General features: G+C 29.5%; 2 protein-coding genes across 4 annotated transcripts in view; one reads left to right on the top strand and one right to left on the bottom strand.

The window, feature by feature from the left end:
• The window catches only part of LOC145304287 (uncharacterized), a 72,022-nt gene that overhangs the window by 29,129 nt on the left and 16,277 nt on the right, over nt 1–26,616 (top strand). For all 3 annotated transcript variants that reach the window (XM_080146141.1, XM_080146140.1, XM_080146139.1), the window contains one exon: nt 9,702–9,774. In XM_080146141.1, coding sequence (XP_080002267.1) covers nt 9,702–9,774 — 73 coding nt within the window. The remainder of the gene's footprint in view (nt 1–9,701; nt 9,775–26,616) is intronic.
• On the bottom strand, nt 13,762–17,960 carry LOC145304340 (uncharacterized). The gene is made up of 3 exons (XM_080146208.1): nt 17,941–17,960; nt 16,822–17,192; nt 13,762–16,441 (listed from the first exon to the last, which is right to left on the bottom strand). The coding sequence occupies exons 1-3, from the start codon at nt 17,958–17,960 to the stop codon at nt 15,678–15,680; spliced, it is 1,155 nt and encodes a 384-aa protein (XP_080002334.1). The 3' UTR covers nt 13,762–15,677.

Genomic DNA, 26,616 nt, shown 5'->3' with positions numbered 1-26,616 from the left:
TCAAAACTAATAGCGACAACAGAAAGTAATTCTATCCCTCTTATTTAAGGGACGTTTTCAGTGGTCTATAATTGATTTGTGGGAAAGCATCAAGCCTAAATAATGATATTTCTATATCTGTAAAACGACTTGATAAATAATAGGTATTACCTAAGAGTGAGGGGACAATGGGTAGTTTATCACACTAGTCCCCAAAGGTTTATAATGATATTTTCTTACTCGTTGGCTTAACAACTTTGATTGGTTACTTCACTAAGGTAAGTGTTCAGAAGTTTCAACCACTTATTTTAATCTACAGAAAGGGTAATTTTGTGCATCTTTATTGGGGATGTACTTAAATTTTTAGTTAGTTGACTTATCCCTTTAGATCCCTGAATTATTATGCTGGGCTTACTTAATACAAAATATTTTGTTAAATTGAAGCAACACTGGTAAAAGTTTGAGAGACAAAAGATAATAAATTAATTAGTTTACCCTCACAGTAAATTACACGACAAATTAGATAGATAGATAGATAGATAGATAGATAGATGGATGGATGGATGGATGGATGGATGGATGGATGGATGGATGGATGGATGGATGGATGGATGGATAGATGGATGGATGGATGGATGGATGGATGGATGGATGGATGGATGGATAGATAGATAGATAGATAGATAGATAGATAGATAGATAGATAGATAGATAGATAGATAGATAGATAGATAGATAGATAGATAGATAGATAGATATTCATATATCAATAAACAGAAAGTTGGATAAATAATTAATTTAGAATTGGAACAAAACATAGGAAACAAGTTTAATTTATGTTTCTATTCTCAACTTAAACTTTAAATTTATTAGTTGGCAACGTTGCTATTCTATAAACCTGCTTGTGGTACGTCCCTATAGGCCTCTAGGGGCACTTTAGGGAAAGGGGAAGGTCAGATTTTGAGGTTAGCAAGATTATTCGGTCAGAGAGAGAGAGGGGATAATGGGATGTTTATTATGTTAGTCCTCAAAGTTTTATATTAACAATCTCTTATTTGTAAGCTTAACAACTTTGGAGACTTTTGTAAATTTTATTGGTTGGTTCATTAAGTTTAGTGCTCAAACGTTTCAACCACTTACGGTACAAAAGGGGTAATTTTGTTTATCATTATAGGGGATGTACATTAATTTATTGGCCATTGTCTTATCCTTTTAGATCCAACGAATTATTTTTGAAAAAGTTTGTTTGTAGTCCAAATGCACGTAAGAAATGTTCTTAGACCGTCTATGTTGTGTGATATTATTATGAATAGATATTATTCATAATAAATATGGGAAAAATAAGTAGGCATCAATGGAATACATGTTTTTTTCATACTGATAACAAATAAATTCTATACACCGATCAGGAGGGGAGGAGGTATGAGACTGTAAATTACAATGGTACTTAAAGTTTTATGACGACGTTATCTTAGTCGTTGACTAAAAAGCTTTGGGTACTTTTATTGATTGATTGGTTCCGGATCAGTTTCGAAACTTTTCAAGCAATAATTATAATCCACAAAAGTGGTAATTATTCATGATTGGGGGTGTATTTTATCGTCAATTGTCTTACCCCTTGAGATCCCTGACACTGATGCATTGAGACAGGGAAAATCTGAACCAAATAAGTTTTTTTTCTATATTACATAGGTATCTTAAGGAATTAGACAATGAAATATTAATTAATGTGCATTGCATCCCCAATTATGACAGTATAATACAGTTTTCTTCATATTAAACTTATTGGTTGAAAAGTTTAGATACTGTTAGAAGTTTAAACCAACCAATCAAAATTTGATAAAAATCCCAAAGTTTTAAAGCAAACGTATAAGAGAGTGTATTTACGAAAGTTAATTATTTAACAATTGAAGAAAACCATAAAATTAGTATACATGTAGTATAAATAGTATTTTTCTTACGCAACCTAAATGTATTTTTTATTGGTCAAAATACTAATGGAGAAAAATTAGGAAGGGAGGGGACATTAGGCTTTTTTTTATAACACTAGTCCCCAAAGTTTCGTTATACAAACGAGTTGCTACGCTTTCTAAAACGTAACTAATTGTTCTAAGAATCATAATGCAAAGTTTAAAATTGATTGGACAAACGAGTTGCTACGCTTTCTAAAACATAACTAATTGTTATAAAAATCATCATGCAAAGTTTGAAATTGATTGGACAATTCAAGAATGTCTAAATAATCTAAAATGGGTAACCTGATCTTATAGAGTAGCTAAACGTTTTATAAACACATACTTTCAGTCTTTAGCTTATAACAATTTTATTTGATCTTTGTAATTGGTAAGACCTATCAGTTTCCAAAGTTTTCACCTAACTAAGGTATAATATGTACTCATTGTCTTATCCCTTAAGATCCCTGGAGTAAATAGATAGATAAAATGTATAAACAAGTAAGGAACTTGAATAAAACTTATTCTGGTACCCAAAGTTTCATTAAAAATATCCTCTCAATTGTTCGTTTAAATACTTTTGGTACTGTTATGAAATCTGTATAGGCTTGTACAAAACTATTTTGTCCAAGCTTTATTTCTCAATGTTTTTCAGTTCGAAGATTTATCTCTCTCAATGTTTATGAAAACATTAAAAAAAACATGGAATTCATTTAAAAACATTGAAAAAAACATTAAAAAAAAACATTGAAAAAAAACATTAAAAAACATTGAAAAAAACATTGAAAAAACATTGAAAAAACATTGAAAATAAACATTCAAAAAACATTGAAAAAACATTGAAAAAAACATTGAAAAAACATTGAAAAACTTTTAAAAAGTTTGAAAAAACATTGAAAAAACAATGAAAAAAATTGAAAAACATTAAAAAAAACATTGAAAAATATTGAAAAAAACATCGTAGAAACTTGAAAAAAACATTGTTAAAATATTGAAAAAAATTGAAATAATCAATAAAAACACATTGAAAGAACATTGAAAAACATTGAAAAATTTATAAAAAAAATTTAGAAGTACTTTGAAAACCTAATCTTCATAGGTATCGCTAAAACTTCTAAACAAAAAAAACATTTCCTCAAGTTAAGAATGATAAATTCAAGCCCCAAACTGGATAACGTGAGTCAGACTATAAAATAGGTTGAATTCCCTGGGGCAAAACAAAAAAGTTTTTTCCAATGTCTCACAACATTTTATACTTTTATATTGGTCAGGATTTTATACCTATCTATCTATCTTGCTATCATTGTCTACCAGCGTCAGGGTGAAAATGGACATTATTATGGTCCAAAAAGTTATAGTAACACAAACTCTCATTCGTTAGTTTTAAAACGTTGGGGACTTTTATTGATTCTTTATTGGGTTGTACAAAACTTTAGTTTTAAAATTTTTATTTTGTTTTTGTAAGTGGGGGTGTACATAGTTATATCGTCTATTGTCTTATCCCTTAAGATCCTTGCTCAGCATTTAATATTGAACAGAGATTTTAATATCTTTCTATGTATCTAAATGTGTCTGTCTCTATCTTAAAAGTCGTAGCTGTCTACTGTGTCCTAGCAAAATGGGGATAATTGTCACTGATTTTGGACTACCTATTTAATTGATGTCAGGAAATGCCCTATACCCCATTTCTTTTCTAGGTAATTTATTTTCCCCTTCCCTTTCTCTTTTCCTCTGCTATGACTTCAATATCCCATCTCTTTTCTAAATAGGTAATTTCTTTTCCCCTTCCCTTTCTCTTTCCCTCTGCTATGACTTCAATAGAATAGGTAGGCCAAAAGCGGTGACATATATTCCCAAATTCCTAGGGCACTAAACACAGCTACATCAAAGTCACATAGCATTTTTAATTTCACTTTATTAAATTATTACAAGCAAAGTTCCATAGTCGATCAAAGAACCCTCCCCTATTGTTTTGACATAAATGAAAAATATTGTGAGGTTAGTTTAGGTTATAATAACGTTCTGGTTCATTAAATCGAGTGTCCAAATGTTTCAACAACTAATGTTATCTACAGTAGGGGTAATTTTGTGTATCATTATTTTGGATGTCCTCAAAGTTTTATAGTACCGTTTTGGTTCTTTAATTTGAGTGTCCAAATGTTTCAACAACTAATGTTATCTACAGTAGGGGTAATATTGTGTATCATTATTTGGGATGTACATTGTCAATTTATCGGCCATTGTCTTATCCCTTTAGATCCCTGAATATCAATATTTTTGACAGAGTAGCCATTCGACACAATCATAGACTAAATAGGGACAAAACAATATTGGAATCAAAGTTTTAAGCATAATAGTTATCTATGTTAAAAATCTAATGTCCTTAAGTTGATAATATTAACTAGTTTAATTAAACCAAATTTGCTTCAAATTAATCTTTAATTGATTTTAATGGTGCTTGGGTGGCAAGGGTTACACATAATTTACCCTGAAAAAAATCTTCTAATTAAAATGGACTAAAATTTCAAAGATTTTTAAAATTTTAGTTTGAAGATAAAAAAAAACAATTAAATCTCAAAACATTGAAATAACATTAAAACCTAATTGTAGTAGGAATCGCTAAATCTGTCTAGTGCTTGTTTCCAGGAAATATGTCGTCTTTATGGGTTTAATAAAAAGTTGTGGTGACTGACATCAAAACAGATTGCTCTTATTAGATAATTTTTTTGGCACCTTGTTTTACACTAATAACCTTTACTTTATTTTTTAATGGTTTGATAAGTACATATTTTCGGTTAGGTTAGGATAGGGTGACTTTTTAAACTTTACAACACCTTGGCTGTTTTAAGAGGAATGTATCAAAGAAGTTTAGACATCTGATTTATAACTAACTTTATCCTTTATTCCATCCTTGATTTTTTTTTGTTTTCCCTCTTATTAAAGTTATCATCCTTGTTATTTAAAAGTTAGTGAATTGCACTAAAAGTAATTATTCTCTAAAGAATGCAGTTAAACTTAAAAAATCTGGAAGATTAAATTTCTTTAAAAACAAACATACATAAACTACATGAATACATACTTATGTAGATAAAAACTTTTTGTATTTTTAAAAGTAGAAATTATCTTTTCTTAAAATTATAAGCATGTTTAAAGTTTTTAGCAGTGAATCTAAACTATAACTCCCTTTATTTAATAATCTTTTGGCTATACATCCGTTAAAAAAACAGAAGGTGTATTACTATAAAGAACCATGCCTTGTGTTCCGTAATGGATATAGAATACGTGGATATTGTGACAGGAGAATTCTAGTCGTCAATTTAGGTTGCTAATAAAGTCCTCAGTTTTTGGTCAATACGTAGAGTCGCAAGGAGGGATGGTGGGTATTAATATTTTAGCCAGCTGAGAGAAACATTTATTAGATTATGCAAAAATCTCTCACAAAATCCATGTATTCTGTATGCATTGATTCCTAGGTACATTCTATCAAATTTGATCAATTTAAGTTTGTAAAGTTTCAAGCACAATTTTGTGTCTACATTTACGGTGTTTCTTCACTTCCGTATTGTGATTTATATTCTCAAAAATGCAAAAGCAGTAAATACATAAACAAGGATGACAACATATATATTTATGTAGCATAGCACAATGAAATCATGGGATGGACAATAGAGAAAATGTTCGGTTGTCATAACAAGTAAAAGAGGGAGAGAGAATAAGCAAAAACAGACAGACAAAAAACATCATATTCACAAGATGCACATATGTCATAAGAAATCTCACTAAAATTTCAACTGTCTACCTTCAATATCAACAGAGAAAATCGAATTTTTTTCGTAGTGTTACAGATTAATTAGAGGAATGACTGACTGGCGGACAGACAAAGTGGAATAGAGTAGCTTCTCTAAAAATAAAGAGATTGTTTCATAATAAGTGCGAAGGGATGGATTTGATCATTTGATGTATTTTTGTTTATCATCATAGAAGATGTACATCAATTTATCGGCCAAAATGTTATCCAAAGGAAGGGACATTTTGAGCTGTTATTATAGTATGCGGTTCTTATAATTTGTAAATATGATACAAAAGCGGAGGTGAAAGTACACTGGCATTTACCAAAGTAAAAGAAATGCAAGTAGAACAAGACAGACAAAGATTCTAAATATTTCATTTAGCAGACCCAGAAAACGTAACCAAATAAAATTATTAAAATCCAAAAATATCAAATTACAAATATTGATTAAACTAAAGCTTTTGATCATCACACCTATTTGGCATGTTTTAATATTGGTTTGCTTTGATTCCATTGAAATGATTTTTTAAAAGATGTAAATTTTCTTCGATTAATCTTCCCTATTTTTCCTTAAAACAGACAAGACGTTTTTATGGTATAGCACTTTTATGATATTACCATTGAATAACAAAAACTTGCTTATACTTTAGTTCAGACAATGCAATGCAAGGATGGAAATGCTTGTAATTTTGAGGAAACTTTAACAGATATTTATTGTAACTTTCCCTAAAAATGCCTAGCGAGCTAATAAATACCCCTAATTTATTCTTTTTGCTGAACTCTTGCAGAGTGTTCTACCCTTCGGTAGCTTATTCCAGTGTGTCCTTACCCTAAAGGGCTACCCATTTTAACCTAACCTATCCCAACCTAAATTAAAACACAAACCAATAAAAATAAGGGATGGGATTACTTTGAGAGAAACTATACAAATTCAATTAATACCCGAAAAGTTTTTAATTATTGTGTTTCAATGTGTGTAGGGAGTCTTACAACTTAGTAAAAAATTCTTTAGAGAAACATGGATAGAAATTGAAATTGAATCATTCATGGCCTTTTTGGTAAATTTTATTTTTCTTTGTTGCCTTGTTATGCATTTTTAATGCTTATAAATATACTTAGCATATATTTAGGATTATACCAAGGAAGTGTGTCGCAATAGTAAAATTATAAAAATAGACCACTATTCATCTAAATATATGAAATAGAAATTTTGTCTTGTTCTTGTCTAAAGCACAAGATATTGGAAAATAGTATTCCAAATTGGTTGCACTTTTTAGAGAAGCTATACAAATATATTGGGGTCGTTTTAGGCTATTTTCCCGACCTTCCCTTAGCAGCAGGCGGTGCAGCTACTATTTAGTATTTTATATATTGTTAACATTTTCAGGAAGTTTTATTTTGTGCATAAGGTACATTATGTAACGATGAAGATTGAAAAGTATTATAGACAGCTTTCTTCGGATATTAAAATGAAAAATTATGAAATTAAAACCAGTTTTGATGGTATTAATTTTATGATTTTTATTTTAATATTCATAGAAAACTGTCTGTAATAGATGCTATACATGATTTTTTAGTATGGCTGAAACCTGATCTAATCCACCGAATATTAATCTGTTTTGAAGTCAGTCTGGAAATGGATTTAAATGGATGATTGCATCTCTATTTTCTCTAGCATCTCTTGTAAAGAAAAATTCAGGGGAATAGTCCCTTTCGTGACATCGCACCTTAAGGGGCGATTCATCGTATTTTTAAAATGGCTTTTTATAAGTTATTTTAGGTTAGGTTAGGTAATATTGGGTAAGGTGATTGCCCCAAAGGGTTAGGCAATTGGCCCCGCAGGGTTAGAGCCCCCCGCAGGTGCTAGAAATAGGAGAAAACCTACTGTGAAAAATACGAAGAATCGCCCCTTTAGGTGCGATTTCAGGAAAGGAACTATACCCAAAATCAGACTATGTTAGCTTATTGCAAGATCAAGGGATTGTTACTCTGAAATGCAATTAATATTTAAGCCAAAAGTTGTTTACAATCTTGAATTCATTATTTGTATTTTACAAAAATATGATACTGCCTTTAAAGTGAGAAAATTGAAAAATAGGGCTTTCCTCATAGTGTCTTGCAATTAAAGGTTGTATCATCGTTTCACATCAATTTGCTATTTTTAGATAAATTCACTTTGGTAGATTTGTCATCTACTGTTCCTATATTTCACTTTATAACAGGAATAAGGTATAGGCAGCAACTAAAATAAATATAATAATTATTATTTTGGGACAGGTAAAAAAGGTCGTCAATTCTAATAAGTGTTGCCCCCCCCCCCAAGACAGCTGAAAATCACATATAGGTTTCATGATTTTATTTCGAATTAAGTTCGTTGTTGGTAAAGGCTGACTTTAAAATAGTCTATTTGTTCAGCTATAATGCTGCTTATGTCGTTTTTTCTACAAAAAAATTTAAATATTTATATTTATAAAACTCTTTATTGGTTTATCCCTGGTATAGTCTACAAGGATATAGTTTGGAGAAAACAAAAGTCATAAAACCAAGACTTAGCCTACTAACTAAACATATTTTAAGTACATGAAGAACAGTAACAAAGCTTCTCTATAACTATAACTAAGTTTAGGAAAAGTATTCTATATATAAAATCTAATCATTTAAGAATATATGAAATATTCCATTTAATATTCTATTTCTACCTCTATTAATTAGACATTGTTTTTTTATTTCATTAAAATCTCATTGTTATGTTTCTTAACCTTCAGAATAGATTTTAATTAATGTTAGGTACATTCTTTAGTAGTAGAAAATTTAAATCTTAAAATATATTTCCAATATGTATTGAATCCATTTTATTTTATTGTTAAAATGTTCAGCATGTTTTTAGATTTTTAAATAGATGTTTACTTGAACCATGTAAATAATTTTTTCTTTATAACATAAATAATATATTTAATCACTTTTGGGTGCTATCCCTGAAAGTGCGATTGAGCAACGAACCAACCCTCATATTTGTTAAATAAATTGAAAATAAGGTGGAGATGTAGTTTTTTTTTCCTATGCATAACTCCTGCATAACTGCCTGCAGGGCCTGTACTTGCAGGGATAACCAAGTACTCAAAAATAAGAAGTTGGGTGTTGAGGTTTCTATGCTCAACAAGGCAATTTGAGTGAAAATTCTTACTTTGCACATGTATTACATTAACAAGGTATCATAATCGCATATTATAACAACAGCACAAAACGTCCCTTCCCCTTTTCTTTCCACGTATCAAACACCTTTTTTATTCATTCGCAATTGTGAATTTTCGCGAATATGTAGCTCTTTGTATATGTAATAATATGCGGAAATGAATGCACAGCAATTTATACTTGTAGTGTAAGAGATCTAAAGACACAAAAATGTACATAAATTCAATGTTTTTCAGTTTGGCTCAGAAACCGATCAATCTCCGCTGGATTAGAACCATTTCTTAGCCATACCACATGTATAGCATTACGGACAATTTTCCATAAACATGAAAATAAAAATTCTTAAAATATTACCAGTTTCGCTAGCCTGTGACTTTGGCCCCATGGGCTTAACAAAACCTATTTTGATTTTATATTTTTTCATTTTAATATCCGCGGAAAGCTGTCTTTAATACGATGCAATATATAACTATTAAAGTGTTAAATAGAATATAGACCTGTACAAATACTTAGCTTATAAATGTTTTTAAATGTTATTTATGTAAATACTGTTATTCTTATTTTGATTTAATTAAATCCAAATATTTTATTTTTTCTTTGTACATTTCATCAAGCCAACAAAAACAAACTAAACCAATATTTTTATATTTAAATAGCTAGTTATGTCCTAATCAAAGAAATACAGTTTGGAGCGCTAAATCAAATCCTACTTATAGGTAAAATTTGGTTTGCTGCTCCCAACTGAGAAATACTAAGAAAAATATTAATTCTACTGTTTGTTATTATAGTGAAGACGTGTGGGCGTCCTGAGATTAACAATGTTATGCAGAATCTTACCCTCAGGCCAGGAGATAGAGCTAAGTAAGTTTTATATTGATAGATAGATAGATAGATAGATAGATAGATAGATAGATAGATAGCTAGATAGATAGATAGATAGATAGATAGATAGATAGATAGATAGATAGATAGATAGATAGATAGATAGATAGATAGATAGATAGATAGATAGATAGATAGATAGATAGATAGATAGATAGATAGATAGATAGATAGATAGATAGATAGATAGATAGATAGATAGATAGATAGATAGATAGATAGATAGATAGATAGATAGATAGATAGATAGATAGATAGATAGATAGATTCACATATCTTACCTTGCAACGCCATTCCAATAATGGAATTTAATAATTACTAAATTATAACAAGATATTTAATTTTAAAATAGTTTCTATGTCCTAAAGAAAGAAAATATTTGATTAACAAATGAAAATAAGATAAAACAATTAGCTGAAGTAACAAAAAAAGTAGAGAATGCTAATGAAAATTCCTAAAGGGCAAGGCCAAGGGATGGTAGCCGCAGCTTAATCAGCCGCTATTTTACTTTATTCTTATATCATGAAGTAGTAGAATGTTTGTGTGTAACGAAGGTTCTCACAAACCACAGAAACGATATTTTTCTCTTGAACAGTAAAGCTTCTCATGAGTTATGGGCAAGTTTATAACTATATTGGGGGCAGGTACCCCCAAACTCTCAAGATAAGTTACCTCTAGAAAAAAGTGTCCCTTGTCTAATGTTATACCCCATAATATCCCTGCGGGTGCCTAGCCCTGGGGGTAACGACAATGTTATTAATCTTAATAAATGTGAAGAGCAAACACTAATTATTTGTCAACCAACAAACAAGAAATATCATTCTACAATTACGTGAATATTTTACAAGCAAAGCTGCTCTATAATTTACTTTGTATGGTCTTCCGTCTGTTAGTCTTTCAATCATGCTTTAACAGACAATATTGCCTATTTTTTTTACAGTTTTCGTGATTTTATATTTATATCCTATTGCCTCTTTTTCATGACAAAAAATGCTGTATTCGTTTGTCCATCTATGATATATTTGTGCTTTGCCACTTAGGGATGTTGACATCCTTGTTTTTTCAAGCGCGTGGCATCTCTATAGTGTTACTTTCTCCCTCATTTCTTCTTTTCTGTAAATCTAAAAGCAAGAAATAAATACTCTTTTTTTCTATGTATGCCCGTCTGTCCGTCAGTTAGTATGGGATTTTCTCTGTTGCTATTAAATATAAACTGCTGTTATTTTTGTGAAAATACCACCTACCATTGAGCATCTTGTACACAACTTACTTAGTCTGTCGGTCATGGTACAGGATTTGTTATTTTCTATTTATATTATTTCCTTCTCTCTTTTTATTACCACTTACCATCTATTCTTTAACTCACTTTGTCCGTTTGTCTTGCGATGATTTTTCTACTTATGGATGTTGTCATCCTTGTTTTATGTATCATTTTTCTAAAATATGGACTTGCATAAATATTTTCTCATAATATCTCCTTTTTTGTCTTTCTGTATAATTTTGGAAGTGTCCTATTCTTGTTCATTTACATATACTTTAAACGTATTATAGCATTGTAAATTATAAAAAAGGTAACAGGATTTCTGTGTGCGTTTGTAGCTTAGAATCTCACTAACAGCTAAATCAATATGGCTTTTCTCTACAGTGATACGTCTCAAAAGGTCAGAGGGGTAGTGGTAACCCCCACACAGAACATTGACACAAAAATAAATTTGGGAGTTTTATAGGAAATTTTGTGTCCCAACCCCAAAGTAAACTATTAAAACAGTTAAGTTTCATCTGGACGGACCTACTTCTACTGACAAACGAACAAACATCATTCTACTTTGCATTATAGTATATTTTATTACATTTTAATGTCAATGTAATTCTATAGCTTCTTATTGCTGCGCTGCTATTATCGAAATTGACCATGTTTTATTTTTATGAGAACCAGGGAAGGAGGGGATAGTGCACTGTAAATTTTACTGGTACCCAAAGTTTTATCACCATGTTTTCTATTTGTTGGGTTCAGTTTTGACTAGTGTGTTCCAAGCCAAAAGTAAATAAATTTTTAAACCAATAATTGTATTCTACATAAAGGGATATTTTGTTTATCAATCATTGGGGAGGTAAATTCATTTATTGTCCATTGTCTTATCCCTTAAGATCCCTGATGAGAACTTATTACATGTGCCATCCTTTTCATGTCTCATAATTTAATTCACTCTCTTTTTTATCTCTTCTATTTTTTCCTCTCTCTTATGATAAAAAAATATTAGACAAAACCGCAAATTTAATTTTTTTAAATTATAGCTAGGTACCTTCAATGACAATACTGCTAGTTTAAAATAATTAATCATGATCGCTCCCACCTATACCTTTGAATGGGGAATTTTAATGATGCAAGACCAGCGGTGCTGATATGTTTTCTCCCAATTCTAATAAAATGTGCCAAGTTTCAGAACAAGAAGAGAATACCAACCAAGTTGAAGCCAATCTCCAACTCATATGACAAAGCATAAACTTAGCTACCAAACCGAATAAGTTAAACGCAATATTGTCAAAGTTTACAACATTTAGCTGGTTAGACTAAATTGATTCAAGTGATAGATGTGATAAACAATTCAACTTTGCCAAAGAAAAGCAGTTCAATTCAATACTTTAAACTTAGATTAAAATTATGTTATGAAGTACTTATAAGCTATAATTTGCAAGAATATTAAATAAAGCTAGATTTTCCAAGAATAAATAAATAAAGATTTATCCAATGCTTAATTAAACTCTAGCAAGCTACCAGGTGTATTTTGCTTTTCTTATAACAATAGAAACTCAGAGTAAACTGCATAGCCGGCTTATACAAGTACAACTTGATGCGCTACCGTACCCTTACTCCTAGAATCCAAGCTATTAAGCTACAGAGCTGTACTAATCAGTGTCCCAAAATCTAATTCAGCATGTATTATACAACTTAATATTTCTTATCAAGCATCCTTAAAGAGAGGTACAACTATAGAGGTTCCCATGTTCCGGTGTGCTCTAGGGCCTCTAGAGTGTCAACCGGTGCGAGTGTCCCCCTAGGGCCGCGACCAATGGCCACAAATATACTAGCATTCTCTAGGGCCTCTAGAGTGTCATCTAGTTGCAATTGCTTGTACACAAGGCTCTCAATTGCATTTGTGTCGTGCGTTTCAGTCCCTAAAGCTCCAAACGCCTACAGATAGCTGTCCTTTAATCTCTAGTAATTTTGCAAAACTTAAAATATTTGTATCTACTATATATGTAATTGCTAACCACGTTGATTCCTAACCCTCAACTAAGAATGATTCTATTTTTGCACTTGAATAATTCCTAATCAAGTTGGAGGAAAGAACTCCACTCTTTACTAACGTTTTCCAAAGGTACTAGGGCTTTCTAACAAGTTTTGATATTAGCAACTACTTTGAATTTCTAAATAAAAGGAATCATCAAAGTATTTTTGAAGTTACTTTATACTTAGACAATATAGTAGCAAAGGTCCTTTAATAAGTTGTACATGTAGACTATCATAACCTAATGAATATCAACTATATACATAATCACTAATCACGCTATTCCCTCCGCAGGAATAACTCCGCTCTTTACTAATCGCTTCCAAAGGTACTAGGACTTTCTAACAAGCTTTAAATTAGTAATTATTTTGCTTTCCAAGAAAAAGTCTATTAGATAAAGAATATTTAAATAATAAACATTTACCAAGATAATATAGAGGCAAAGGTCCTTTAGTAAGTTATGATATGCTTATAAGTTAAGTTTTTAAATTAGTTTTACTTTTACTCTTAAACTGCTCAAGTAATGGCAAAATTAATACAAAGACCTAAGTGTTGTAAACACTTCCACGCGAGGATCTCCTATTATTTATTAACTTTTGTGCAATAAAGAACTGTTGTTTCACAACTTCAAGTTCAAATTATTCAATATATACCAAAGTGAAAAATGTACTAAGTGTTTATTGTTTATACTTTATTGTTGATTAAATGTGAGTATCATAGTTTAGTATTGTATTCTAACATAAGTATAATAATGTTTTTAAGTTATTTTCAATTATTTTATATAAGGTTAAATATGTTTTATGACAGTTAAAACATATCTTTGGATTTGCAAAGTGTAAACCATAAGTTCTTAATAAGAAAGTAAACTTTAAACTTATAATATTTGATTCTTTAAGATTTTCTTTACACTTGACATGTAATTGTTTGTTATCCAAATACTTTGAAAAATAATCATCAAACTTCATTATGTTTTGTAAATTTACAAGTCCAAAGATATAATAGTTAAACTTAGATAAATTTGCTAAAGATAGATTTTTTAAGCAGCATAAGTATATGATTTTTCAGAACTTAGACTATTTCTCTAGTTTTGAGCTTCATTTGATTTTTACAAGTCCCAACAGGGAACTTGTAAAATTTCTATAAATCTCAATAAGAGTAAAACAGAAATTAAGATAAATGAAGAATTGATACACATAAAAATAAACACCATTCTTATAAAAACTAACAGAATGGTTAAGAAAAGAGATAGTACACAGATAAACACATTAGATAGGTTAAACATTTAAGAGATACAGAGGTTAAATAAAAGGTTACGAGTTGAGTGGGTGTGCAAAGTCCACTGAAAACCAGATACTTTGCTGCTCTATTTATACTGAGATCTTAGAATGTTCTAGAATTTAGTTAATGGCATAATCTGATGCAATCCTAGCTTTTTTGTGCAATAAAAAGTATAACAAAAACTTCTACCTCAGTTTTTGTCACATAATAAAGAAGTTTCTAGAAATTTACACATGATGCAATACTAGCTGTTTATGTATTAAAAAGCATAATAAAAACTTCTACATCAGTTTTTGTCATATAATAAAGAAGATTCTGGAAACTTACACATGATGCAATATTAGCTTTTTATGTATGACAAAAACTTATTCATTGGTTTTTGCTTGTATAATTAAAGTGTTTCTAAGAACATTCTAGTATCTATATACAATTACATAATACAAAATAATGATGAAATTATTGAATCACAGTAAATAACTATACTCTTGTTTCCTACAAAAAGTCTAGAATATTCTAGATATAAAACACAATTATATAACTTTGAATTGTTGTGCAATCCTAGTTTTTGCTCTTGTAAAATTGTAGCAAAAACTGCACTTTCTGTGGGAAACTCAAAATATACTAATACTTGGTTTTTTTTTATTTATCTTAAAACTACAATTCTTTTTATGTTTTTTTTTCTTAGAACTTTTTTTATTTAATTTACTGGACGTTAGTCAAATTGATTTTTGTGTATTTTTTAATAAAAGTAAATCATCCTTCCCTCTCTGCATAAAAAAACAAAAAAAATTTTCAATTGACGAGGGTGAAATCATTTTGTCTATGTTTCAAAACAAGGGTAAAAATTAGAGCAGGAGTCAGTCTCAGGATACTTCCACTTGGAAGAGAGACAAAAAGTAAGTTGAATCCTGAGTCACTGAACAAATTTCTGATATTGACCAGAGATAAATCCAGAAACCTATCAACGTTCATTTTTCCCTCCCCTGAGAATTTAGCTCTAATCTTTGAGCGAATCTCGTCCCTTGTATGGGGCATCCAAAAAATGTCCTCAGGGAAATACCCATACAATTTGAGACACTGGGCACTCATGTACCCAGAGTCCACGAGATATAACTCTTCCCCTTGACTAAGAAGCACATTCAAGTCTCTAGGATTGTCCACTGGTACAATCCCATAGACCTTATCCACGAAGGTACATGAGTCAAGAATTTCCTGATCTTGTGCTCCAAGGCAAATATATTGGGAGCTGGGTATTGTTGTAGGACAACCATACACTTGGATCAGGTTTGTCTTAGTCTCATACAACTTCTGGTATTAACTGCTTCTATAGTGCTGTCTAATTATTAATTGATTACTTTCACTATCTTTAGCATTAGCATTAAAGAAACAATAATGGGGTGGGGGTGGTTGAGCAAAGAGATGGATATACTTCTTAGTCATGCTTTGTAATGCTGGCCTAAAACCCCCGCTACTTATGCTTGCCTGTTGAACTCTATGGATTCCCCAAGTTTCCCTAAACCTACTGAGAAGATTGAGTTCAACATTATTTTCGTCAATTCTGAGCATGCAAGGAAGTATAGCTGCTCTTTTTTCAACTGCCCCTGTGAGTACAGCAATTTTATCGTAGTAGAGATTGTGTTTGAACAATGTTTCACTATCTATGTCTGTCAACTTATAATTGAACTTTTGTGTACAAGCTAAATAAGGTGTTAGAGAATAACTTGCTTTAAAAATCAATGACGTGTTTGTGATTTCTGACAGTGTTGATTTCTCAGAAAAGGGGAGTGAGAAGTAAAAAGGTGAATAAAGAGCCCGCCTATTCTGAATCTTTCTTTCAAGAAGATTTTTCTCAGCTGGGGTGGAAAAAGACGTATTACAATTATCGCTGATGAGGACAGGGAAGGTTTTTCTAATCAATCTTGGACTATCAAACTCCTCTAGAATTTCGAAGTCGTCAAAATCATCAGCTACTTCATACGAATTTTCACTAACCTCCTTGTTCTCTGATTCTCCCTGACCATTCTCCTTGTTGACAACATGATGACCATTTGTTGCTGCAGGTGTACAGACCTCCATGTCTAAATAAAATATTTTTTGGTCACCCTGTTGTTAGATAATATGTTCCTTTAGTCTTAAAACAACTTCATTATAGTAAAGTGTTTTTAGGGTGTTTTCTCCATGATGCCACTTTTAAGAAATTGGCTTATTGACTTCAGTTATGAAAATGATGTGCATGATGAGAAAGTGATGCTTTACACTACACAACCCAATCTATCTGTTAAAGATGCGTTGAATATTAGTGATTCCTCCTATGTTGATTTTTCCTCTGACTACTTTACTACTTTTCCATCTGCCCCTGACATTCCTTTCTTGGAATCTACTTTAGAAAAACCGGTTTTATTGCAAGAAACTCTAAACCAGCTTGCTACACATCTATCTACTGATAACTCAAAGTTACCTTCAGTCACATCTGAGGCTTCAACAACTGCTCCATCCTCTGTATTCTCACCAACCTCATCAGCTTCTTTGCTTTCAGTAGGGTCACCCTTATCCTCAGCAACCACTTTAGAATCTGATGTAGCAACGCTGTCTTCTCCGTTGCCAACGTCCACAACTTCGCCTCCATCATCAAGAATGGTCTCATCTCCGTCCACCACGATGATTACTTCAGGTTCCGGTCCCTCAATTATCTCTATGACTACCTCCACCTCCTCCTCTCTCCGGGTCTTGGAGGCAGATTCTGAGGAACTTTCTGAGCCTGAAATTCGAAAAAATTTTAGGACCCAAGAAATGGTTTCAACTCCTTTTAAAGAAGTGAAATTGGATCCTCTAACCACTTATCTACCAAAAGTTCCTACCACTAAACTACCTTCTCCTAAACTCAGTGGTAAAGTTACAAATAAGCAAAAACTTAAATCTGGTCCTCAAACCCAGGTTGGAAACTTTACTACAAAAACTTATAGTTTACCAAATATTCCCAGTTTTACCCCAAAACCGAGTCCTGCCTATAACAAATCTATCCACCGTGATTATGGTTTGGCTGCCAAGAATTCCTATCAGTCAATTTATGAAATAATCAGCAGGTAAATTTTAAAAGAAAAAAAATTGTTTTACCTATCATTTTTAATAAAATGTATTTTTTTTTATAGCCCAGGTTATTTCTCCATTTTGGTTATTGGTGGTACAATTCTAGTGGCCCTATTTCTTATCCTAATATTACTTGCTTTGCTTGCATTGGGTAAGATTTTATTTTATGCTATTTTATGAAATTAATTTGCAGACTTTTTTATTGGGTGCGAACGATTTTATAGTCTGTTAGTCTATATAGATTATATATATTTATGATACTATTATCAAAAAGATCAAATTTCAATTTTTAAAATGGCCAATATTGATCGCGTGTGTCCAAAAAATTGTAAGAGTAAGATGAAAAAAATAAAATTAAACCAATAGATATTATTTTTAGACTTTAATTTGGTTTATTTTGCTTTTGTTATATTTTCTTTTACTTTAATTAAATTTCCTTATTCATAATGTCGTCTTCGTGTATAGGTTTCGCGATTTTCATTTTTCAAACTTCATAATTATCAGCGGCATTCTTAATTTCTATTGCGTATTTACTAGAACGGTTAAATTTAAAAGAAAACTTATTATTTTTGTTGTTAATTGATTTTTTTTATTCGTAGGTCAAAAGTGTACTAAAAAGATTAAACGGCGTTCCCAGCAGAGTCAAACGGCTAACTCAAGAGTTCATCGTGCTACCCAGAAAAACCTTGATCCTACCAAATATTTTAATACTACTAATTTTGGCCCCAATTTGTCAACTATCCCTCCTGACTCTGTTGTGAATAATCTGCAAAAATCTTTTTCAATTTAAAGTTTACTTAGTGTTTCCTATTGTTCTTGAGATAAACTAAATTCATACTTTCTATTACAGTTTAGAATTTTCATCTCTTGTGTAACTGAAAAGTACCAACTGCTAATAAGTTTTTTTTTACAGTAGTGTCAACAAAACAATTAAGCCCTGTAAGAACTATAAAAAATTGCCAACCTATGTTTTAACAAGGCGAATCCCCCTATTATACAGTTGTATATTATCCCAAAAAAAATGTTCTTTAAACACTATTATCTCTCTACTAATATTATCAATGCTTAAACTAATAAACACAAACATTAGTATAGATTATGCTTACCTATATATCTTTACTAATAATATCAATAGATAAATTAATACCTATAATTATTGAGTTTAGATTTACTTACCTATTACTGTAAAAATTTATAATTTCAGATTTTTTCAACAATGAGTATTCCAGATGGAAGTTCCCAGATGATTTTAAATAAGATTAAAACAATTCTTAATACTCTTCTGCAAGAAGAACGCAATGAGGCTACGACCGATAAGTTATTCCTTGCTGCTGTTGCCCTTGGACTTTTGGCTCTCGGGTAAGTTTATTATTTTATTCTCCCTCTATTTCATTACTAGAACCAAATCCCTTAGATCCCCTTTCCTCTCTTAAATATTTTAATTCTGACATTTGCTTATTTGCATTCTCTGCCCCAAAACTGCGTATGGTTAATATTTTTGGATAACAGCTTTTTAGAAATATCATTTGACCTATTTTTTCACCCTTTTGGATGACATATGTTTTCCCTGATAAGTTATGAAGTATGAAATAAACATTACCCAAATAATCAGGATCTATGATCCCACCAGTGCATATTATATTTTTTAAACTTAAACTTGATCGCTCCCTAAGCATAGTAAAATGACTTTCGGGTGGTTTAATTTGAAAACGCAGATCTATCTTGACGCAATTTCTTGGTAAAATCTTTATTAATCCAGGACTATAAAAGTCTAGACCTACAGATAGCTTTGTAGCCCTGGTAGGCTTTTTGATACTAGCATCTGAAGTAATTATAGCTGTCATTTTTTTTAGAACGGCGGCGGTATTGAGACTATGTTTTAAGAAGAGAAGACAAAATATTTCCCAACCAGGTAAAGTTTTTTTTTATCTCCTTTCTAATATGTTAATGACAATTATAAAAAATATGAGTATAGTAGTATAGATTATAATTAGATTTTTATTTAGTTTATGGTATTCACATCTGTTTAAAACCCAATATTCGCTATAAGTGATGTTACAGGGATGTAAATATTCTTTAATAATCATTTAATATAATTTAGTTAATAGTCTTTTTATATTTTAGATCCCGAACGAGACGAGAATCTAGCGTTGCGTCACCATCACCAACCCCCTCGGACAAGTCAGGCGATAGAAATGCTGCCCCAACCCCCTGAGATAAATCTAGAGGTATATCAAATAAAGCTTTTATATCTTCTGAAAGAAATTTTTATTTTTACTTTTATAAAAGTCATTCTAAACTTAAATAAACTTTGATAGACAGTAGGCTATTTTTATTTGATTGCATAGAATCCCTGCTAATTATTTATAGGAGTATTAAACTAATTATTAGCTACCTAATTCATTAAGTTTTACTTCGCTTCTGTAACTTTAATATACTAAGATTTTATACTAGGTTTTTGATAATTAAATTTCCTTAATTCAACTGATTTAATTTACTTCCTTCTAATTTACTTTAAACTCATCAAATCTTAAATACCCTTTCTATAATATATACTGACTTTTTTTCTGATCATGTATACTTTCAGATATTAAAAACATAAATTCCTACCTAATAAAAAATTTTTATTTATAGACTCGTCTAGCGGCTGAACTGGAACAGTCAAGAAACCCTTTCTTGCTGCCCGTGAATAGAGTAAGAAAAGTTTTCCTTATAAAACAAATCTTAACTACAGTACCTAGCTTACTATATGTGTAATTACAAATTTTATAAAAGTTTTACAGTATTTTGAAATTAAACTTTTCACCTATTATTCTTCTAACAAATTATTTGGTAAAGCTAGTATTGTTTTTAGGTTTTTAAAGTTTTTCATTAAAGTTTTAACTACGTTAAGAAGCATTGCCCTCTGTACTTGCTTGGCTAAACGCATATTAATTTCAATGTATTCAAAAAATGTTGATGACTTATTTAAATCATCAGTTTGCTTATTTTTTCTAATGCAATGTTTACTTTTTTCCTTATTCTTTAAGTTACTAATTTTCTGCATTAATATTAATCGGGTTTGTTGAATAAGCCATAATAAAATTTCTTCCATGAGTCGTAAATCTATATTGGAAGCTCTAACTATAATTTCATCCCTGCCCCTTAAATTAGAGGAGTTATTTCTAACTATAAGTTTATAGTTCTTTAGTTTGCACATCTTAAAGTTTTTTTTTACTAAAAATTATTTCCTTATTACAATAAATGAATGCTAATCAATTTTAATTTTGTTTCAGATGGTTCCAAACCCCAATATACATAACTGGTAAAAAACTCTGCTTTCGGACTTTTTTTTTCGGACTTTCAACTTTTGGACTTAATCTGTGATAAAAATTGTGATAAAATATACAAATTCAAAATTCTTTAAATTTCAATATACATAACTGGTAAAAAAAAACTCTGCTTTCGGACTTTTTTTTCGGACTTTCAACTTTTGGACTTAATCTGTGATAAAAATTGTGATAAAATATACAAATTCAAAATTCTCTAAATAACTGGTAAAAACTCTGCTTTCGGATTTTTTTTCGGACTTTCAACTTTTGGACTTAATCTGTGATAAAAATTGTGATAAAATATACAAATTCAAAATTCTCTAAATTTCACCACCAAAAATCTCATAAAATTAGTGAAAAAAAAGTTTTTTTTTAATCAAAAGAAATTCTTCATAAATTGTAACTAAACATTTCGGTTTAAAGTTTCTGGCTTAAGTGATAAATATTATTTTTTTAACTACCTCAATAATTCAAACATAATAAACTACCTCGTGTTTTTTCGTGATAGTAAGCAAACTAAGATCTCAAAGTTTAAATACTTATTATTCTATTTTCTTACATAATTTGGCATGTATAATAAAGATTTCAAAATTTCAAAATTCCTCCATCAAATTCTTATAAAAACAGTGATAAAATTATAAACTAATTCAATTACTATGTAATTTATGAATAATATTTTGTTTTAAAGTTTTTGGCCTAAATAATAACTATATTTTTTTTAATTAACTACCTCAGAAAATCCAATTTTGATAACCTACCTTATATATTTTTTACTCAAATTTATACTTTAAAAATTGTAAATAACCTTTTGTTTTAAACTTAACTTAACTCTTTCAAAAATTGTAAATAATATTCAAACTTAACTTAAATACAGTGTTGTTTTTAAAACGTGATTTAAACAAATATTTGACTTTCTCAGTGGTAAAAACTTATTATTTTTTTTTAATTAACGCAAAACTTATAACTAAATATTTCGGTTCAAGCTTTCGATATAACTTTAAGTTTTTTTTCTAAATTCCAACTATACAAAAAATGTTACTTATGTAATAATCTTTTCATATACATCTTGTTTATAGGAAAAGTCTTAGTCTAGATAATTAAGGAATTAAGTTAAACCTGCTAATTGGATAAATATGTTTATAAAATCTTGCTTCTTGATAAAATTTCCCCGCTATAATTATTCAAAATCTTTTTTCTGTACTTCAATTCTATTTTAATTACCTTTTTATATCCTAATATATCTTAACCTAATCTTAATCTAACAAACTCAATATATAAAGTCTTATTCCAATAAACTTAATTAAACTTTCTTTTGGGGAGGCATTTAAGTTCAAACCAATATTTCTCTTACACTAGAATTTAGTTTTTAAAGTATTGTCCTCCCTCTTTCTTGTAGCATTTGTTAAGATCTTTACAACCTAGGTGTATTCAATCTTAAGTAGGTGTAGATATTCTACTACAGCTAATCAATTTAATGATTATTATATAGTTGATTTTCATTTTCGAGATATGTGAACAATTTTATTTAACTAAAGGTCTTTACAACCTGGTGTATTTAACCTATAGATAATGTCATTCTTTTTTTGTTAGGTATTCTTTTTGCCATTTTTAGAGGAAATATACTTGGGTTCCAAAATTGTACTGCTTAAAGAAACACTAGAATTTATACTTTCATTGCCTCAACATATAAGAGTTTAATTAAGATGCTTAAAGGTCCTCTATATATATCTATTTATTTAAAGTTTAAATTTTACTTTAATAATCACTTAGATAATTTTTTTATGTTTTCAACTAAAACTCAACAGTTATTATATTTGGAAAGAAAAACTGGCTTTGTTAAATTTAAATGAAATAAACTTTCCTATATTGCTCTTTAATTTGTTGAAGATCATAGGGAATATTACATTAAAATATTTTTCTAATTTTACTTAGGAATCTACAATTTCAAACGTAAATCTAAAATCTTTTAATTAGGAAAAAAAAATTAAAGGAATTTTAATAATCTTTCAAAAAATTTCACTATGTAAAAATTATGATAAAACTCAAGGCAATAGTTCTATACTTTTGTATTACATATATCTAGTTCTAGACTCCTTCCTAAAACATAAAATCCTATCTAATGTAAGCTATATACTCTATCTTATAAAATTTATTGAAAATTCAAATGATATTATAAAATAAAGCCTACCAGAAAATCTCTTCATTCTTTAATCACTTAAAGTTTTATGTTTCACCGACAAAAGTTAGTTCTAAACATAACTGCTTAAATAATTTTTCCGCCTTATATATTAAAACCAAAATAGGATTGAAACAAAGAAAAGTTTTTATTTGTAGTCTCTCTTTAATCAAGCCCGGTCTTTAAAATTCTATTACAATGTTGAAAACACATATGATATTTGTTTTAAAGTTACTCAATATTTTCTGAAAGAAAACTTTTAATCGAAAATCCGAAAACGCTAAAACTAGTTAAGAATAAAAGTTGTTTCCATGTATAGGGATGAGATACACTTTACTTTGAATATTTTAAATGCATTGGAATGAGATACACTTTACTTTGGATATTTTAAATGCGTAAGGATGAGATATTTTCACCTTGTTAGATTACCTAATTTAAATCAACTGTTTTTTTTTGTATTTCTTAAATTATATTTTATATTTCAGAATAGATAATTTGCTTTTTAGGTTATCGACTGGAAGAAAAATTCTACTGGAAGAAGAATAACAAATGGTTAAAACATTGTTTTAACTAAAAGTTGTCAACCCCCCCCAAAAAAATATTGTAAAATTTACTTTTAAAACTGATACTTAGAACTACTGTTCAACTATAACATTGCTTAAATTTTAACGTTTACTTCTAGATCTCAAAGGTATTGTTTCCAATCTGTTTATTATAAGTTTTTTAGAGCTATTTCTAGGCTTGTAATGTGCTTTAATTTTTTCATATAATTCCTTGGATCCAACTCCCAAAAATGCTATTGAGGTAAACACAAAAATATTAATGAATATCTGATAATATGAATTTCTGAAGTAGTTACTTATATGTTTAATAATTGTAGCTTGTTCCAGATTACTTCTGGTATCATTAACTTTTAATTCCAATAGATGTCTTTGATCAGATGTTAACGAGGAAGAAATTACTTGAAAATTAGATTGTCTTTCTATTACCACATCTCCTTTGTGAGGTAGATTAAATTCCAATTTCCCATTAAACATAATATGTACCGGGTAATTTGAACTATTTAAATCCTTTTGAAGCCCTATTACAAATGCTTTACCTATTTTATCATCATGTTTAAAAAGCAAAATTCCCTCGTTTGTAATTTGAAATAATTTTGTATTGCTAATAAGAGGACAATATTGAATAATAAGGTCAAATTTCTTATCATTTATATGTTTTAAACAAAAGTTATAGCTTCATTCAGTCCCAATTGTTTTTCATCCTCAGTGATAAATTTAGCAATCTTTTGGTTTTCTGTATTGAATCTAAAGAGATCCCCGAGTATGGTACCGCAATCAAAGAATTATATTTAATTTTGTTTGATAAAATATTCATTTCTAAATAGAATGTAGGTTTACTATCAACCAGACCTGATCCTATAAAATTGATATTTACTAAGTCAGAGTGTTTATTTTCAGGAGTCAATTTTCTTCTAAGATCATTTGTTACAACCCCTTGGAAACAATATTTGAAAGTTACTATCCAATTTTCCAGAAAACTTATTAAAATTCTTGCAGGAATATAGAGATTATTAAATGTAAGATCTACCCCTCTAATAAAAGCATTATCCTTTTTCATTGCTTCAGCTATTGGTGGTATAGGTTCAAAAGCTTCTTTTAAAAATTGTTGATGCTTTTTAAAATTATCTATATGAAAAGATTGTTTTTCTTCGTTGATTTTATAATTTATTTCAACATCTGCATTAATTTGTTGATCTAAATCTGTCATATGTGAAATAATAGTTTCAATTTTCCTTTAATAACTGGTCATATCTATTGACAAGTGTAAGAAATTTACTAAAACTAATGGCTATATTTGAAGCTTTTGCTTCAATTTCAGCATTATTAGTATTTAGTTCAGTTTTTAATTCAGTAAAGGATGTATTAAAAAGCGTATTCACATCATTTATGATTTAGCTGAATCTAAATATTTATCTTGGTTTATTTTTTCATGATAGGAAAAATCTATCACATCTTCCGAACATGTAAAAGTTATAAAAATAGCTAAAAATACAATATTCTTCATGATTGAGGTTTTAAATTTGTTTTGAGTCAAAAATATTAGTTGCTATTACGTATGGTTAAAATAATTATATTTAAAGCATGACGCAATCTTAAAGGAAGTTTAAAACAAGAAATTGACACTTGTCATTGTTTCATCTCTGGTTTGTGTTTAATAGAGATATCACAAATAGAGTGAGCAACAAAATTTTAAATTTTATTTTACTTTAATAGAACTAAATATTTTAAATATCATACAATGTACTTTTATTTACTTACTGCCTAAATTAAAACCTTTATCATTACTTAATATTATAAAACTAAAGAACTTTAGACAAAAATTTGATTAAATAAGACTTTAAAGTAATGAATCTACTCTATACTTTTTGTTCGTCTGTTTGTATGTCAAATGTTGTTTGTTTTGGTGTTTCTTCAGTCTTTACAGAAGAAAGTAAATTTTGAATAAATTAGAAAAGGGTATATTTTTTTAAAAAGATTAAATGGCCTGATAATAGTCAATTTGTGATATCTAGGCAGAGGCTGGATTTAATTCTACTATAACAATAATATATGATGATAATATGTTTTAAGTGCTACATAATAATTTTCTCATATCCTCAAAAAATTACATCTCCTACTTGAAACGCTCTAGTGATTTTATTTCTATTGGCCTTTGTTTTATAATTAATTTTCTCGTAGTTTTCAAACTTTTTGTCAAGTTTAATTGTTGTTTCAAAGAATTGTACACTGCGAGAAATTATAGGATGAAATTTTGGTACTAAAGGTTAATATAAAAACATTTACTAAAATGTGTCTCAATACCAAAAGCTAATTGTTTAAGTGTAAAACCTGTCTTTGTTATATGATTATAGTTATGAAATTGAGCGCTTATAGATGGTAAAAAAAAATGTCCAATTTAAATTAGGTTGATTAGATAGTATCTTTTTCATTATTTATTTAACTAGCCCCACGTAGCTCCCTGCTGCTTAATTAGACATTCTGAATAAATTTGATAAATAAATAAATTGACAACCCAAAAGAGCTAATAATTTGATTGTTTTATTTGAGCTAAATAAATCAGCGTTATTTGGTGTTCCTAAACTTTTAGTAAAATCCATGTGTATCTATTTCAGAACTCTAGCTGTTTGTGGGAAAACCGTTAACTTTTTGCCTTTATAAAAACATACATGCTACACATATACTTACATATTTATGACGCAATTTCTGTAAGTTTAGATTATAGTAATTTATTAAATTGTCAATCATTTTCTTAAGATCGCCATGGTTTACAGATGTATGAACCATAGCTAGATATTTATCCAAAATACTCTCAGGTATATCAATTCTGGAATTAAATACTGTTCTAGCATTATGTTCAGCTAAATTCTTTAAGAAATGCTAACCCAAAAACTTATAAATTAAATTCATTTCTTTTTATATTTTTCATCTATAATACAAAGTAGAACGATGTCTGTCTGTCTGTCTAAAACTTAAGATTTCAGTAATTACTGAACCGATTGGACTCTTTTCTTTAGGGAATAAACCTAAAGGTCCTGTGATGGTTTTAAGCTATTTTCTTTTAAACTAGAATTAAAAAGGATTGAAGCCCCCTCCAAAATTCTAAAATACAAAGAATT

This window comes from Acartia tonsa, chromosome 13 (genome assembly GCF_053477335.1).
Source record: "Acartia tonsa isolate MP-2025a chromosome 13, ASM5347733v1, whole genome shotgun sequence".
Classification (NCBI taxonomy): Eukaryota; Metazoa; Arthropoda; class Copepoda; order Calanoida; family Acartiidae; genus Acartia; species Acartia tonsa.
This window is presented reverse-complemented; position numbering and strand designations above follow the sequence as displayed.